General features: G+C 45.7%; 1 protein-coding gene across 1 annotated transcript in view; it reads left to right on the top strand.

Annotated features, from left to right (window-relative positions):
* Positions 1 to 18,734, top strand: part of LOC117428307 (microtubule-associated protein 1A-like) — a 49,848-nt gene that overhangs the window by 25,479 nt on the left and 5,635 nt on the right. Inside the window, exons 3-5 of the mRNA XM_058995377.1 lie at positions 8,409 to 8,491; positions 8,780 to 8,920; positions 9,309 to 18,570. Of these exons, the coding sequence (XP_058851360.1) occupies positions 8,409 to 8,491; positions 8,780 to 8,920; positions 9,309 to 18,570 (9,486 nt within the window). The remainder of the gene's footprint in view (positions 1 to 8,408; positions 8,492 to 8,779; positions 8,921 to 9,308; positions 18,571 to 18,734) is intronic.

The following is an 18,734-nucleotide window of genomic DNA, read 5'->3' on the forward strand; positions in this document are numbered from 1 at the left end:
TCCTCTATATTTAATATGCTGGCTTTCATATTTCCAGTACTGATTTCTATCAATACTGATCCCTATATAGTATGAAATGTGATGCTTTCAAAATCCCCAGTATTGAGTTCTTCATAGTGGATTGAATTGTTTGGCTCTCAGGTCCCTAGGACTGAGTTCTCTATATTGTATGTGCTGGTTCTAATATACCATGTATACCCCTAGTTCTTTAAGTTAAACCTGCCAGTTCTCCGGTCGAATACTCCAGCTCCTTGGTCTGTGCTTACACTGGTTAAATATGGGTTTTTAATACTGTTATACAAGCCTAGCAATTGAAGTGGTTCAGTAATTAGGTTTTGGAGTTTGTGGAATTGAAATGGCTTTTCCATATATGGCAGTGTGCGCTTCACAAGCGCGGCCTGGTTCAGTTAAGAAAGCAGTGTGACTGTTTACGTTGTGAGGGAGGGTGCTGGGGGTGGAGGCACAATTCAAATCACAGTGTCGCTGGCTGCTGAACCTGCTGCTTATGGTAGAGTGAGGAGAGGGGGCAGCAGACAGATGTGTTGAATTGCAGAGACGAGGAAGGGAGGGAGGGAGCGGTCTTTATTAAACGGTGTGGTTTTGTTGTTGTTAAAGTGAAATTGTTATCATTAGAAAAAGGGCTTCCTCAATAATCATTTAGAAAAATTGCCAGCCTTACAGAAGTAACTGTACTCCTAACAAAATCTCTTCCCATTCCTATCATATTGCAATTCTTTCAAGTTATCTTTGAAGTTCACATATAGCTATTTAGTTTATTATTTGTAAAGTTCGACTTATTAGATATAGAATTTAGAATTTGATTATATAATGTAAAACCCTAACGATTATAATGGATCGCTCTCTCTCTGTTTAAACCCTCCAGGCATGGATATGCTAAGTCATATTGTCTTTTTTGTCAGCAGTGAAGAAATATATAAAAGCGGCTAAGACATGGCAGTGAAAGGATTTCTCCTAAGGGCAGCATTGATCATAACACAGGTCTTTTGGTTCAAGTCAAGATATGATAGAAGTTAACATGTCTTTGCCTGAAGGCTATACATTATGTTTACCCTGATATCTCTCTCTCTATGTCTTTCTCTATCTCTCTCACACTTACCTTCTTACACATGTCTCCTTCCTGATTATATATTTCATTGCAATTCGAAATGCCTGATTCCCTAAGATTGCAGTACGTCTTATTTTGCCAAATTAAAACTCAAAATGGACTTGTAAATGCATGTGTCCTCTCCCAATGCTTTCAACTAAAGACTGCTTATTTGAAGTAAGCATGCATACTGTCACTTTTAAAGTGCTAATGGCTTTCACCATGAATACATACACTTTGTATTACCATTGATGTTTATTTCTTTCAGCACATTAGCACAATGTTTTTAACATGAGATTGTAAAAGCAGTAAGATGTTGTGCATTATGCTGTCTGAATTATACAAAATGCTTTGAAGTCCTGAAGCACCTTGGATCCCAGGTGTGCGATTATGCCAATTTAATATATTGTATTAAAGTATTTATAGAAGGGGTTCAGTAATTCACTTTTCTTTACCATCTGCCTGCTCTTCTCTTTTGCCTCCTCTCAGTTCAGTTCAATAGGGCTTTATTGTTCCAGGTATTGTTCCTCCCTCACCCCTCTCTTTTGATTCTCTCTTATTCTCTTCCATCCCTTCACCTTCATTCACTCACCCTTAGCATAGAAACCTGACTGGACAGCTGAACTTACAGTATATAAGACCGAGAGAAGTCAGCGGTTAGTTAATTGGTTGAAGTAAAGATTTGAAAGTTCAATGTCCCCCAAAAAACTGGGCAACCAGAACAAGATACAGGAAGGAATTACATTAGGTTCCTAATCTTTTTATTAGGTTCAGTCCCTTCCTAATACGGCATTAATATCCAGCACTGCTGATGCTGGCACTTTGCCTTGAAGTTCTTGAAATATTTGTGAATATCTTATAAAAATTGTGCCAAGACCTACTGGGTTTAAAACTGAACAATAAAATATATTCCTCCTCTGTGATTTAAAGGGGAGGAAAGCAGGACCTTGAGATATTCAACCCTGACTACTGGAACTCTCGCAGACCTTCTAAAAGGCTCTCGGAAACCCTGACTGAACGCTCTGATCTCATTGTTAGTGTACTGTGAGTAGACAATGCCCCAGTCTCTGAATGGTGCCAGAGCTGGAGGAGGGAGGGAAGGCATTGAGTTTTTTTCCAGTAAACAGTAACATCTCTACTGTTGCCCACTCAGCTGGCTAGCGCTGTGACACTGTCACTCTCTGTCTCTCTCTCTGGCAGCAGCAGCTTGCCAGCAGCATGCCAGCAATGCAGCCCTCCCTCTCTCAGACACCCCACTCGTACAAACATCCCTGACAGGAATGCAGAGAAGCACGTCTTTGAGCACACAGTCACAGGTTGGCCATTGTTTTTTTGGGGGCGGTTGCTGTGCCAACCAAAACAGCAGGTGCATTCGTCAAACACTGCGCCGGACTGACACACAAAATCTCTCTCCCTGCCTCCCAGTTTGATGTCTGGTGTTTAACTGTAAAACGCAATACTGGCCGATCCTGGCATCTATCACAAACAAACTATGGAAAAAGAATATTCCTGGTTAGTGTGGGGGAGAGTCAGCTTTTAAACAGGAGCCCCTGGGGTTTTAAACGGGGTAGATGCTAGAGTTTGGTCAGTGGTACTACTACCTTTCCATTAGAGTACTGAAGTACTTGTTGTAAAGAAATTGGCAGAATGCTCTGACCACAACCAGGGAACACTGAGAAAACGTGGTTCTTTTTTTTTTTTTTTTTTTTATGAATTTAGTCGTCGCCAATTTTTTACCCCGGTTTTCTCCCCAATTTAGTATGCCCAATTATTATCTGTATCCTCGGCTCACCGCTCGCAACCCCCCCCCGCCGACTCGGGAAACAGAGGCTGGAACACACGTCCTCCGAAACGTGCTCCTGCCAAGCCGTCATTTTTCGCACTGCAGATCCACAGCAATGCTACCAGACCTATAGTGCCGGAGGACAACACAGATCTGGCGGCTCCACTGCAGAACCACAGGCTCCCTATCGGCCACAGGGGTCACTGATGCGCGGTGAGCCGTGGATTCCCCTGCCGACCTAAGCCCTCCCTACTCGGGCAGCGCTCAGCCGATTCAAACCTGTGATCTCCAGGCTATAAGGCACATCCTGCACTCCGCGCGCAGCGCCTTTGCTGGATGCACCACTCGGGAGCCCCCCTGGAAACGTGGTTCTGAATATCACTCACTCCCCTTGCACCACTGGCTGCATGAGTGGGATGATTGACAGAGAGGTGGCTGTCATGCCAGCTTAACTGTAAATCAGTAACCAGTTCAACCTGTCGTTAGACAAGCATTTGAGTGCTCAGATTTTGTTGTGATCAGGTGCTTCAATAAATGGCCTTTTATTTTTTACTGAATAGTTGTATAGTATAATAAATATTTCCTAATCATTTGAATAGATCTCAATATCAGCAAGGACGTTGTTAAACAGCTTGTTTCATGAGGCACTGGGTTCATGGTTTGGGTGGGTGAGAATACTTGCGGTAATATAATTTGGGGAGTGTTTCAGGGACCCACTGAGAGAAACAGGATAGGACCCCCTGGTCTTGGGGGAGTCCTAGACAGGTCTGTGTTTTAATGGGTGTTAGATTCCTGGTGTGTGCGTAGGAGAGAAATACACTTTGGTGAAGGCAGTTTGCCAGTCTTGCTGAATATAGCATGGTAGTCACTGCCCGCTCATCTCATCCTAAGCCGGAACAGTATTTAAATACAATGCGTAAATTCAAATTAGAAGTTCATCTGGCCTGTTGTCCCTGTCACTTACAGTATGGTGAGCACAGTGGGTGACACTGTCTTTCAGTGAAAGTGCTCTTACTGTCTTAAACAGTAAGAGAAAGGGAGGCTCCATCCATTGAAGGAGACATCCTCGCCTGCTCTCTGTCTGGACTAGTCACTCGACACAAGGACAGACACACAGCTGCCTTCAGGAGGAAACCAACACTGGCAAAATTAAGCAAAAACCCTCCTCCTTGTAGAAGCTGTGCTCTCTCATCATTTCATTTGTATTTATTTGATCTATGTTTGTCAACGAATACATTCTCAAACTTTGCATGTACAGGATGCTACAAGCATGCCCTGTTTCAAACCTGACCTGAATCTGTTAGTCGCTTTTCAAACCACTGTTTCATTGCGATGCACAGTATCTAGCGGGACTGTAATGTGTGTGCTGTGCATGAAATGTCAATGTAACAATGAATTCAATGCTGTTTCCAGTTTGAGATGACTACAGTGTACTTACTTTACAATGATGGGAAGTCATTTCAACTTAACAATGTAAGAGCTTATTCGTATTTCAAATGAAGTCATAACTCTTGGTTGTGTTTATTTTCATTCCTGAGGTGAAACAGTACAATTACCCTGCTGAATGTCTTCAGTAACTGCTGCTTTACTAGAATTACTGGAGGCCTAATGCTAGAAATCTCAGGGTTTCTTTTTTTTCATGTTTCGTTAGTTTAACTACCTGTCTGTACTTCACTAGAACTCTCAACTCTCCCTCAGTCTCTACCCCTCTTACTATACTTCTTAACCACACTGAAATCAGATGCGGAAAGTGGAGTGCAGGCAGACAAAAGCAGTCAATCGCAGAGCATTGCAGGGCATGGTCAGAGGCAGGCCGAGTGTTGACAGGGCCTTCCCTGGTGAGAGTCTGTGGCACAGTTGCAATTAGAACTGAGGCTTTAATAGGATTAACTATGGAACCTCCCAGTGCTGGCCAGATCATATGACTTGGATTAGGGGAGGAAACTGGGACAGCTTCCTCAAAAAGGGTGCTGTGGGAGAGGAGGAAAGAAAGAAAGAAAGAAAGAAGTACATTAACTCAATAAGAGGAATTAATTAACTTGTAATGTTCCCTGTATTTCAAAGTTGACTGAAGCACTATACACTAGTATATAATAAGTACACTGTCCATTGCAGACTACTATAAACAGAAGGCAAAATGCAGCCTCTTGTTTGCAGTGTTTTCCAGGGAGATGGTATGTACAGAAACAGCAGATCAACCTGAATTAATTACATAGAACTACAAACTGTGACTCTTTGTTTAGGGGGGTAATTTGCATTCCAGTAACATTTGTGATAGTGTTTTACAGGCAGAGCTCACCACTGTGTGAAGGGGACTGGGTGAATGGGGACTGGGTAAGGGGTACTGGGGTGATTTGTCTGGGCTGGGATTGAATCAGATCAAAGAGAAAGAACAGGACCCTGGGAGGTGTGTCCTTGGCTCTCTATAATTAGGTCCTGCTCCATTCAGGCAGTAAGAGGCTTATGGCATGAGCCAGCGGTGCCCACCCTGAAAAAAGCCATACAACGTTTCCAGCGAGGCAGCGAAGAGAGAGGCACATCCACATCCACAGGTTGTGGTGAATTAGACATATAAATTCAGTGGGGATGAATTGAATCTGCCATGTATGTTAATGGCTCTGTGGTGTTTTGGGAGGTGGGAGCAGTCAGGATGTTGCTTGCGTGAGAGCGAGTGGAATAGATCTGTGTGTGTGTGTGTGCGGTACACGCGTGACTGCGCAGGCCTGTTTCATCTTTAAAAATACTGTATGGTTGCACAGAGCTGGGAATTGCAAATCCTTGAATCTTTGAAGCACAGATTTGTGTGAGTCATCTTGAAAGTGTGCAAAATTGAATCAATGTATTGGGTCCAGTGACTGGGTTCCTCATAGTGGATGAGATGCAGAACTCCAAAATGCTGCTGTTTTTTTCTTAAACATTTTTGCTATGTTATGTCTTCTTGCTTGCTAAAAGTAGCAGGAAGGTTCACAGCAATTAAAGGTGAGCACATTTTATTTATATAATGTGCTAAATTACAGGGTGTTTTATAAAATACTAAAATCACAAGAGAACTGCCCTTGTTTTTCAAATTGAATTCTGGCAAGAGCAGTTTCCACTGTAGTTGTAACTGTGCCTGTGCTTAAATAACTTGCACAAGGCACTTTGGAGAAGCAGTTTTTTTGTTCTTTTTTTGCCTTTGAATTTTGATGTTTTTTCAAATGATTCCTACTTTTGATGCTAAAAATATAGAAGCCATTATGACAGGTACTCTATGGAAATAAGTTATCTTTGACAAGATGACTAGAACGGGTATACTGTGTTCGTGTGATGTGTTACAGCTCTGTAGTCAGTAGCATCAATGTGATCTGCTTTGTTCTCAGCTGAATTGGCTGAATGTTTCTGCAGCGTAGAATATCTTTGAAATCCCAACGGACACTGTTTTTATGGCGTGCATATGTTTGTGCAACATGGACTGGTTGTTATAATTCCTGTTCTTGTAGCTGATCATGCCTGGAATGAAACTTCTCTTTCTGGACTCTCAGTGTGAAGGTGGCTCTGGCTGCAGGTGGATAGGGTTAGACTAGCGCACAGATACTCTGCCCTGGTCTAAAAATAATTTTCAGGACTTAGAGTTCCAGCTGAGCTTGTTTCAAGTGCAAAGTCTGGTTTGCCCTTCTATCCATTTTAACAGCCTGGATAGGACCGAGACACATGGCAGTTTGGGAGCACCCTCCTCCCCTCATGAATTCTAACCCAATTCATGTCTGGACTTTACTTCCTGACCTGTATAAAATAAGCCCTGAGTTAAACCCTGCCATGCTCTAAAGGGAACTTCATTAGCAGTAAACTCTGTATTGTACAATTCATCCTCTTTCTCTGTTTTGCTTGTTGCCTCCCAGCTACCAGTAAGATGCAGAGAACAAATTCCATTCCCTGTAGAATATGCTGCTCTGATTTTTCAGTTAAACACAGCCAAATAGCATAGCAGGCTAAATATAGCATGTCTGAGTGAAGACAAGGGTTATGTTGATTTGTCAGTTCCTGTTCTTTGCAAAGCTGTGCATTTTCCAGGCATCAGGAAAGGTTTTTTTTTTTTCTTGAACAGAAATGCTGCAATGCGTCGCAGATTGCAAAGACTGTCAGTGTAACGCTGCTGTCGGCAACAGCCAGCCTACCATTACCATAGCAACAGCCAATACAGAGGCAGGGTTTGCCGGCTGGGGAGAGATGGGATGTTGGTAGGGTACCAATGTGCATGCATGCTGTGTTTGGTGTGATCAACTAATTACATTGTCCATGGGGGTCAGGCAGATGACCTTTTTTTAAACACATACAAAAAATAACTACAATTTGGAGTCAACAGCTTTGAGAATCTAGTCCAATGTCTACAGTTCTTCTTTTCAGAGTGTTTTACTTGCTTAAGAAACATGCAAACTCCAGGGTGAGGACAAACTCCTTGTATGCATTGCTGCATTTTTCTTTCCCCTCATATGCCTTTTTCATGATAGCTGGTTTGAAGTCAATTAAAAAGAGGATTTATCTTCTAAGATTAAACAAACTGAGCTCATTTGATTTTGCTCGTGGGAGGAGTGTTCAGTCATCCCCATATCCAGGAGCAGCTGCTGTGAGATCCCACAGCCACCATTCCACATCCCTGTTCTTTCACAGCAGTTAGAATGGCTCTTCAAGAGCTTCCACAATCAGAAAGGAAACAAGGTTAACATTCAACGTTTTCTTCAACCACAGACCAGAAGAAGACTTCACAACTGAAACATGGCCGACATTGCTTTCCATATTTTCAACATTGGATCAATGAAACTTATGCGGGACCCATTTTATTCTTTCACAGGAAAAGTTGATAGGCATGAATATTTCAAGAGTTTTTTTCTGAATAGCAATATGTGGTTAAATTGACATGCCTTGGTTGGACTGACAGATTGTTGGTGCGAGGGAGTAATGGGCTACTTATAAAGAGGACACCGTCTGATTAAACGAATGGAATGGAATAAAAATGCATGTTACTAATTAGAAATTTCCATGATCCAATGTAACCACATGTACAATGCACAGCACTCAGCATAATTCAGTTGGATATGCCTTTCTGTTCATATGCCTTCACTTGGTAAAGAAAAGCAGATTATATTACTTATTGTCATGAATGGCAGAATTCATTACTTAATGAGATCTGAAAACAGTATGATTATTTAAATGCAAAAGCAGCCTAAGGTTGTTTGCCTTCCTTGTGTTTTGTGTATTTGGACTGCATGTACATGTTATGTAGAACTGCCAACTTCTAAAAGGAATCCTGTGCAAAAGATTTCTTTCGTATACTGTTACAAAGCACCATAGTTTGGAGTCATACACCAGAAACACTATGCAATCTGAGAAGAGTAAACAGGTAGGCATTCTATGTGCAATGCAGCATGTTCTTTAATCACTGTGAGGGATTTGTTGTTGTGTTTAAATGAAGATCTTGTGCCCTGAATGATAATTGAATAATCATTTCATTTGTCCTTATGCTTTACTCTATGTCTCCTGCAGGACAAAGGACTCTTCACCACAGAAGTGATGTCCTAGAAACCGTCGTCTTAGTCAATCCTTCAGAGAACACAATTGTCTCAGAGGTACATCTCCAGTTTTTCTACATCCAAACTTGGGCCGAACAACCACCCTAAGCAGAATTGACAAAATGTTTGCAATATGGAATGTCATACTTGCCAGTGATATTGTTTTTCACGAAGTCCTCTGAACTCATTAAAACCAGTTTCTAGTAGATGTTCATGTCCTCTGCAAGGGGTTATGAAGGCATAATATATACCAGCTTTAGATAAGTCGTTAGAGAAAACGTAACTTTTTCTGAAACTTTCTGCGTGTGTAATCTCAACCTCATGTTCTCTGTGCTCTTGCTCCAGATCCACTCTCTGATTACCAACCCTGCTGGACACAAACTCCTGATTCTGAGCGGGCAAAGTTCAGACCAGGGAGGCGATCTTATCTTGCAAAGTGGGGCATTCACCTTCCAGAACTTTTCAGAGGTCTTTGCCGATCCTGAGGTGAGGACTTAACTCTAGCTTGTTCTATGTAATGTATAATGCAAGCGTATGCGTTCTGTCCATCCATCTGAGGCTTATTTCAGTATTTGAAAAAAAGTGAGCTTGAGGTAACCACTATTTGGCAAATACAAATTAGCAGTGCCCGCATCCTCTTAAGACTTACATGTTTCTGGTTTGTATGTTTTTTTGCCTGTGTTTTATACCTCAATTTGGAATATGTAGTTATTTAAAGACAACACTGTAGATAATAAGTTGCTGATGCTTCCTAGAATGTATTCTTATCTTCATGTGTTGTATTTCAAACTCACGCCAATGGCCTAGCTGCTATCAGACCATGTGGATATCTGTCACGTTCTTTAACAGTGTCATGTTCTGTGATACTCTGCAGGTGAGTGAGCTCCTCACCACAGCTGACCCTGATCACCGGGCCTCTCTGACGTTGTCCTGTCAGGGGGAAGGGGACTGGAGCTCCCTGGGGCAGCAGCACCAACACTTACGGGAGTTCCTGGACCTTAGGCTGAACCCTGATCCTGTGCTGCCCGAGATGGAGGGCGTCTCGGAATTCACAGAGTACGTCTCTGAAACCGTAGACGTGCCTTCCCCCTTCGACATGCTGGAGCCCCCCACTTCAGGGGGCTTCCTGAAGCTCTCAAAGCCTTGCTGCTACATCTTCCCTGGAGGGAGAGGGGACTCTGCTCTGTTTGCAGTCAACGGCTTCAACATCCTAGTGGACGGAGGCTCAGACCGGAGGTCATGCTTCTGGAAGCTGGTCCGTCACCTGGACCGGATCGACTCCATCCTTCTGACGCACATCGGAGCAGACAACCTTCCCGGGATCAATGGGCTCCTCCAGAGAAAGATTGCAGAGCAAGATGAGGAGCAGTCTCAGGGATCAACTACCTACAGCGACTGGATGAAGAACCTGATCTCTCCCGAGCTGGGAGTGGTGTTCTTCAATGTTCCCGAGAAGCTGCGGATGCCTGAATCCACCCTTAAAGTAAAGAGGAGCATCGAGGAGGCTTCCCTTACTTTGCAGTATCTTAGCAAGCTGGGAATCAAGCCTGAGCCTCTGTACAGAGTGGTCAGCAACACCATTGATCCCATCACGCTCTTCCACAAGATGGGGGTTGGCAGGCTGGACATGTATGTCCTTAACCCAGTGAAGGATAGCAAAGAGATGCAGTTCCTCATGCAAAAGTGGGCAGGCAATAGTAAGGCCAAGACTGGCATCATGTTACCCAATGGAAAGGAAGGAGAGATCTCTGTTCCATACCTGACGTCTGTCACAGCCCTAGTGGTCTGGCTCCCTGCCAGCCCCACAGAAAAGATTGTCCGGGTGTTATTTCCTGGGAATGCCCCACAGAACAAAATCCTAGAAGGACTGGAGAAGTTAAAACACTTGGACTTTTTAAGGTATCCAGTGGCAACCCAGAAGGACATTTCTTCTGGTGTGCCACCTCCTTTGTTGAAACAGACCAAAATGAAGCAAAGGACAGACAGTAAGGAGAGTCTAAAGTCATCACCAAAACCACAACCGGCAGCTAAGGCAGCTAAAAAGGAAGCAGAGGCACAGGAGGAGACACCAGTGGAAATAAAAAGCGAGCCATTGAAGGAGAACAAACTTGAGAAAAAAGAAGAGAAGAAAGTGAAGGAAGTGAAGGAAGCCAAGCCAGCAAAAGCTAAAACAGAGGCTGCAGAGACAGCGAAACAGGAAAAGAAAAAACTCTTGAAAGAGAAGTCAATCAAAAAGCACACCAAGGTGTTCAAGATGGACGAGAAGAAAGACAAAGAAAAGAAAGAGATCAAGAGGGAGAAGCGGGAAGTGAAGAAGGAGGAAGCTGCCAAAAAAGAGGAGAAAAAAGAATCGAAGCCGAAGGAAGACAAAAAGAAAGAAGCCACCAAGCCAGAGTTGAAGAAGATCACCAAACCAGACTTGAAGTCATTCACTCCTGAAGTTAGGAAGACCCTCCACAAGGCCAAAATGCCTGGGAAACCTAAGACAGACAAAACCAAATCCAAGACAGCCAAGGAAGCTGGACAACAGCCTGCAGCCCCTGTGGCAGCAGAACCAGAAGCTTTGGTGGCACCACCTGAAGCACAAGAGTCCATTCCCCCACCCCTGGCTGTGGAGGACAGATCCATTGTATCATCTCCAGAAGACCTAACAAAGGATTTCGAGGAGCTGAAACAAGAAGAGGTGGCAAACCCAGAACTGGAAGCAGAACCACTGCAGGAATCCCTTGTGGTAACTGGGCCTCCCGCAGAGGACACAATTATCCCCAGCCCTTACCAGGAGGAAGAAGCAGAGGAAAGGATTATTTCCCAGACTCTGATGGACACTAAGCACCAACCACTGGAGTCTCCCGATGAGGGAATAACCACTACAGATGCAGAGGCTGAATCCCCGCATGAGGAGAGGCAGGTATCCCAGGCCAAAGAGGCAGAAGAGCCAATAACTGGGGAAAAATTTGAGGATGAAGGAGCAGAAATGGAAGAGGAAGAGGAGGCAGAGGAGGAGGATAGAGAGAAGCAAGAGAAGAAAGAGTTGGATGAAGGGGATGAGGACATGGGAATGGGAGAAGATGAGGAAGAAGGGAAATGGAAAGAAAGGATGGAGGAAGAGAAATGGGAAAAAGAGAGGGTGGACAAAAAGCATGAAGAGGAGGAGATGGAAAAGTGTGAAAAATACATTGAGAAGATTGAAAAGCAAGGGAAGGAAGAAACAAAAGGACTTGAACAGGCGGAAGATGAGGAGGAAGAGGAAGAGGTGGTAGAAAAAGCTGAGCTGGAGGAAGCAGAAGTTGTTGATGTCACTGTTGAGGAAGTACAAGTAAAAGCTGAAGAGGGGGGACTGGTTAAAAAGGATGAAGAAACCAAAAAAATTGAAGAGAAATTCCTTGGCGTAGTAGGAGATGACCCATACTCTTTGACCCATACAGCAACAGCTGCTGTCACGGCAGCTGCACAGGGTGCCACAGCTGCTGAAAATATATCCTACATCCAAGACGAAACAATCCCTGGTTATTCTGAAACAGAGCAGACTATTTCTGATGAAGAAATTCACGAGGAAACAGAGGACAGGATACCACATCTCCGCTACGAGGTTGGCGCCTGTGACATCTCTGTGCCTGATGTGACAGGCTCTTTTGACGCCATCCATGGCATAAGGGGGATGAAGGTAGAAGCCATGTCTGACACCTCTGATTTGGCAGCCAAGGGCTACATAGGCGTTCAGGACCCAACGTTAGCCATCTACTCGACCAACATCATTGCTGCCCCATTGGCAGAAGAGGAACACATTTCCTCAGCCACTTCCATCACTGAATGTGATAAGCTGTCCTCCTTTGCCACCTCTGTGGCTGAAGATCAGTCAGTAGCGTCTGTGACTGCGCCACGAACAGAGGAGACTGGGAAGAGCTCTTTGCTTCTTGACACTGTCAACAGCATTCCCTCTTCCACCTATACTGAGGCCACCCAGGGAAGGGACTACCTACCTTCAGCCGGGACCATCTCCCCTACCTCCTCCCTGGAGGAGGACAAGTACTTTAAGTCTCCTCCATCTGAAGAGTTCCAGCCCATAGTGGCAGAAGGAGACACAGTGGGGAGGGTGATGCTGGCTCCTGAAGAGGAGGACGAAGAGGAGGAAGATGAAGAATATGAAGATCAAACTCCCAATGTTGAAATGCCACTAGGAAAGATTCAAGAAGGCTACCGTTCTCCGCAGATGTCCCAGGAAAGGGAAAGGGATTTGGAAAAGCCCCTCCATTCATCTGTGGCACAGCCCACTGCAGCAGAAGTTCAGCCAGTCGTGGATGAAGTCCATACTGCTTCTCCTCTCTCAAAAGATGACTTCTCTCAAAAAACTGACATTAAGCCCTCATCTCCCCCTTTCTCTCACCATGAAGAGTTTAGTTCTTTGGTAGAAAGTGAAGACAGATGTCTCAGTCCAGATGACAGCACTGTCAAAATGGCCTCCCCTACACAGTCTGGTCCAAACAGTGCAGGACACACTCCTTTTCACCAATCTCCCATTGAGGAGAAAACAGTAACCGTTGCAGGGCAACAACAGAAAGAAGAAGGAGTTCTCCAGCAGACAACCACAGAGTTAGTCTCTGCTAAAGAAGAGAAGGAGGAGAAGAGAGAAGAAAAGGAAGGGAAACCAGAGCTGGGTTTGCCAGTTGCAATGCCAGACACTGACAAACCTGTGAATCTGCTTGAACAGGAGGCCAGCACAACCAAGCCAAGTCCTCCTAGTCCTTTACCTAAAGACCTACCCATCTCTCTAGAGCCAATGAAAGAGGTTGAAGAAGCCGATTTGAAGGAGCTGGCTTTTGCCAAGAGTGAAGTCTGTGAGGCTGGCATAAGCAAGACAAGCTCCACAATCCCTTGTCTCCAGAGCCTACCCATGTCTACAGAGCCCCAAAAAGAGATAGAAGAAGCCAGCATGATGGATTTGTCTCCTGCCAAGCCAAGCCCCCCGTGCACATTACCTGAAGACCTACCTATCTCTCCAGAGCCTGTGGTCTTGGAGAAAGAGCAAGTGAAGCCTGTTTGTTCAAAAGAAATGTCACCGACGGCAGTAAAAGAGGTGTTGCCAATGGAAGGAAAGGAGGGCTTTCTCAAGGACATGACCAATGAAAAGGTTTGTTTATCAAGAGAAGATGAAGGAGAGGAGGAGGAAGAGAGAGAGGGGAAGGAGAGTACAACATCTAAATATATGGATGAAAAAGAGAGTGGGTTCATGCAGGAGGAGTATACTTGTGAAACTAAATCACTTGAGGAAGAGAAGATGGTGGAGCTTCATGCTTCCATAGCTGCAAAGACATTGCCAGAGAAAGAGAATGAAAAGGAAAAAGTTGCAGAGAAGGACATTGAATCTTCCTTCCTTCAACCTGAACAGTTGAAGCTAGAAGAAAAGCAGACAGCCTCCTACTTGGAACAGGAAGCATATCCCAAGGTTCTTTACTCTGATGAAGAAGAAGATGAAGAAGAGGATGAGGAGGAAGAGGATGCAACATGTATGGGCGGAGCAGGGTCCAGGCCATTGTCTCTTGAGCCAAGCAAAATTGACCTTTCCTCTCATGAGATCTCCTCCATCCCCACATCCCACAAGGCAGAGCATAGTGTGCTTTTGGCCACCTCCAGCTATGGAGCAGATTTTTCTTTCACTGAGCTCCAAACACCACCTTTATCTGGACCAACAGACCAGGTAACTAATCTGTTAGGCAGTGAAATTTCTCCTGAACCCATGGGGAAAACTGATACTGCCAAGCCGGTGGAAATTGTAACAGCTCCTCCTTGTGCTGGCAGCCCTCCTAGCACATCCACCAGCCCCCTTTCATCCAGCCTCGAAAAACCATTTTCTGAGCCAACAACTGTTGGCAAAGAGGACAAGAGCAGTAGCAGTGAGGGCCCTTCTCCAGTGGAGACAACAATGCCTCCCCTCATTCCTGGCAAAGCTGAAGAAGTTGACTTATCACATGAGGATCCCTTGGGGAAGACACACACATATTTACAAGAAGAAGAGAAAACAGAGGTGAAAAAATATGAAAAGGAGGCAAAACGAGAAAAGGAGGGTGAGCGGGAGGCAGTATCACCAGGACTGCCCCCTTCCTCCACCTTCTTCCTTTTGGAGAGAGATGAAGTAGCAAAGATCTGCCAAGACAAAAAAGATTATATTGAAACTGTGGGTATGCAGTCTCCCAAAGAACAAGAAAAGGAAGAAATATCCAAGTATTCTCCAGAAGAAAAAACTACAGCTAAAGAGAACAAAGAAGAAAAAGAGCAAGAACATTTCATTGTGGAACGAGATGGTGCGAAGATTGGTGATGACAAGGTGGCTGCAATAGAGGTGCCTGCTGAGGGCCCAGGCTCCCCCAGGGAGGAATTGGAAGATGCTTTCTCCAAGCAGGAGGAAGAAGTGTCATTCAGCCGGGTGGATTACCACCCTGATGCTTATGCAGGACCTCAGAGGAGTGTACATTTTGGTCTTTATGACATGGAGAGTGAAGAGAGGGAGAAAGGACAGGAGGAGGAGAATGAGAGAGAAGAAAGAGAGCTGACTCCTTACCCAGATGACAAGAGTTTTACTTACACAGAAATCTATGACAACAAGCAAATGCCTGTCATGGAGCCTTTTTCATTCATCCCAACTCATCAGCAACAGCAGCAACACACCGATTACTTGGAGAAAGAGCAGGCATGGGAACAAGAGAAACTCAGCGAGCCAGAGAAAAAAGGCACCGCTTCCCCATCTCTTCCGGTCTCATCTGAGGTCAAGGAGGAGCCTGGAATGTCCGCCAAGGAAGAGGAATCACATCTGGACACGGCAGGTGAAAAAGAGCAATCTTCACCAACATGGACTGAGACAAAACTGGTTGCTAAAGTTACCACCACTACAATAGGCTTTGATGATTCTCCAGAGAAACAGGCCACAGAGAAAGAGAAGGAGAAGGAAGAAGAAAAAGAGACAGCTAAACAAGAGAAAGAGAAACTGCTATCCCCAAAGGCTGACAAACCTGAGCCACCCCAGTCCCCTTCTTGTCATTTGTCTCCAGAAGAAAAGGATCTCTTTTCGCACAGTGCCCAGCCAGAGGATAAAGACAGCCAGGCTAGCACTGCATCTTACACTGAACCCAGCTTGCAGAACCTGGATGACAACATCCTGGCATCCAGCGCTGAATATTCTACCAAAAGCAGTGCTGCTGCTGGCAAAGCAATGATGAGCTATTATGAGGAGGGAGCCCTAGAAAGGGGAGATACAAGGATGCTGATGGAAAATGAAGATGAAGCAGAGGAGGAGGATGAAGAAGAGGTGGAGGAAGGAGAGGAAGAGGAGAGTGCCAGTGACTCTGATCTAGAAAAGGGTGCCAAGGAGAAATCTGAAAAGGAATCAAAAGGTGACTCCTGTTCTTATGAGTGTTTCTCAGAGCAAGACACGCATTCCAAAATCCCAGAGAAGAAAGAGGAAGAAAAGAAAAAGGAAGGCTTGCCTTTGGAGCCTGAATGCAGCTTGGGAACTCAGGGAAAGCCATCCACTTCTCCGTCTCCCATTTTTGAGCCCTTCAGCAGTGGAAGCCAGAAGTCAGAGGCAGCTGAATTCCTACAAAAGACAGAAAGCAGCCCTAGTAGCACAAGCAGCATGTCTACCCTGTACACAGGCAGTTACACAGAGATCGGAAAAACAGATGCAAAAGGGTTTCCTTCTGGGTTTGAGTATTCTTACTGTGGAGAGGATAAGGATTCCTTCCTGACAGAGCAATCTGAAGGAAAAGAACAAAAAGACAAGAGTCCTGACAGTGACCATCAAGAATGCACCCAGCTCCCAAAGTCCAGTAAAGAGACATACTTCCACAGTGAGAAAGATCTTGAATTTGAGAGACAGAAAACTCCTGACCTGTTGAGTAAAAAAGGGGGAGATCTCTTTTCCTCTTCTGGCTTTGATTACACGACCACATCTGCCACTTCATATTCCTCTTCCTCTTCTTTTAGTTATTCATCCTCAACTTCTACCTCCCTCTCTGCTTACCAGCAATTTGGCAAGGAAATTGATACCCCTGCCACCAGCTTCACCACACCCAAACCGGATTTGGACACTGCTCACTTTGAATACTCCTCTTTCAAGGAGGAGAAATCGCCAATTACAGGAGCCCCTTTCTCTAGTGGAGTAGGAAGCATGGTTAAAGATGAGTATCTGGAGGTTTCTGAGAAGTTAACTACGGCCACCACAAAAGCTGAATCATCAGGCCTCACCCGATTCTCTCCTCTGAGTCCCTTTGAAGAGGTGAAGCCCTTCCCTCCAGTCTGTGCTGCATCAACTGAAGACAAGAAGGACCAGGGAAGCTTGCCAGATGTCAATGCACAGGAGGAGCAGCAACAGGAAAGCTTCCACAAGTCTGAATGGGCTGATGAGCCAGTGTTGGGTTTAAGTTCTACAATATCTGAACCTTACTCCCTCTTGTCTCACTCTGTTGAAAAGGATTCCGTACCACGAAGCCTGTTTGATGTCTCTCCTTTGCTCCCAGCTGATTCCACAGCCAAATGCTCTTTCGAGGAGTCTCAAGGAGCAGAAGAGTCGTATTTGTGCGAGATGGAGGACAACACCTTGCCTTGCCGCCTTGAATGCCAAAGATCACCCCCTGCCACCCCAACAGAGCAGAAAGCTGGAGAAGAGACCCATTCTGAGAAACAGGCCACAGTGGTCCCAACAACCTCCTTCACCTCCTGCACAACCAGCTCCCTCCCTGATGTCCTGACATCATTCCCCTCCCCATCACAGCCAGCAGTGCAGGCAGCTTCAGCCACATCAAACGGGCCCACGGAGGTAAGCATGAGCCCTCCAGGGGCACCATATGGAACTACAGAAATGCCCTGCAGTGGAGCAGCAACAACGGCGTCAACTGAGACAGAGAAGAAGGAACAGGAAAAGGATTTGGAGCAGGAGGACAAGGAAGATGAAAAGAAAAAGGAGAAGAGCAGCACCTTGGAATGGGAGCCACAGCAACAGCAGAAGGGAATGTCTCCTGCTGTTTCCCCTCCACATTCACGTGAGGAGGAAGAAGAAGATGAAGAAAAGGAGCCTGAACGCCCTGTCCGTCCTCTTTCCCTGGCCTCTTCTGACCAAACCTTCCACTCATCCTACTACGCCGAAACATCAAGCAGAGCAGGAGAGGACTCTAAGCAGCCTCCTCAGGACTTGTGCCTGGGAGCCACCTCCTCCTTCTCTCCTTCCGCGACTGCCGGCTATTCTTCTTGTGAGTACAAACACCGCAAAGGGGAGATTTCCCCATCCTTTATCAACCCCAGCCCGCACCGGCTCTCCAGTGAGGAGGAAGAAGAGGAGGATGAAGGCAGCGACCAATCACAGGATGGCGATGACAACCAACAGCAGACGTCGTCAGTCAAAAGGCGGTCCCACCAACAGCAACCCCACCCCAGTCACCCTGGGGACAATAGTGGGGGCCAATCACATCACCTCCAAGGTGCCATGGCTGCTGGCTTGGGGGCAGCAGGCGAGGAGACTCCACCCACCTCTGTCAGCGAATCTCTGCCCTCACAGTCTGACTCTGATGTGCCCCCTGAAACAGAGGAGTGTCCTTCAATCACTGCAGACGGCAATATGGATTCTGATGAAGACGCAGAGTTTCTTCCAGTGGACAAATCGGCAGCTGTAGCAGGGGGCGGCAATCACCACACTTCCTCTTCTAGATCTGAAAGAAGTCATGACCCCCCTCCCTTCCCTCTGATGGACCCTTTCCCGCATCCCCCACACCCTGACGTCTGTATGGTGGACCCGGAAGTGCTGTCCAATGACCAGAACCTGGCGGCCCGGACCGACAAGATGCTGAAGGCCAACAAAGGCATGAGGAAGCCCCTCGGCAAGCCCAAATCAGCCTCCCCAGGCCGCAAGGGACCTCCCGGGGGAAAGAAGTCACCCACTCCTGCCAAGCAGCCCCAACCTGCCAAAGACTCCACCGAGAAGTCTCCCAAGACCTCCTCCATCCGGAAGAAAGAAGGCGATAAGACATCCAAACCGACACGCGCGTCCGACGTGCAGGGATCCCGCGGAGAGGACAGGGACGAGGTCTCCAGATCAAGCCAGGGACACAACCCCGGGAGGGGCCTGGTCAATGGAGTCAAAAGCAACACAGGTACAACTTACTGATCTAATTAAAGAACTAAAATGAACAGCTTTTAGAATTAAATGGTGGAAACTTCATGCTGGAGCAAAATCTTCTAATCCCTTTCATGGTGTTTATTCCTTTATTTCAGGCATTGGTCTCACTTTAATTCAATACATTCCGTCCTTAATCTG

The sequence above is a fragment of the Acipenser ruthenus genome, chromosome 21 (genome assembly GCF_902713425.1).
Source record: "Acipenser ruthenus chromosome 21, fAciRut3.2 maternal haplotype, whole genome shotgun sequence".
In the NCBI taxonomy this organism is placed as follows: Eukaryota; Metazoa; Chordata; class Actinopteri; order Acipenseriformes; family Acipenseridae; genus Acipenser; species Acipenser ruthenus.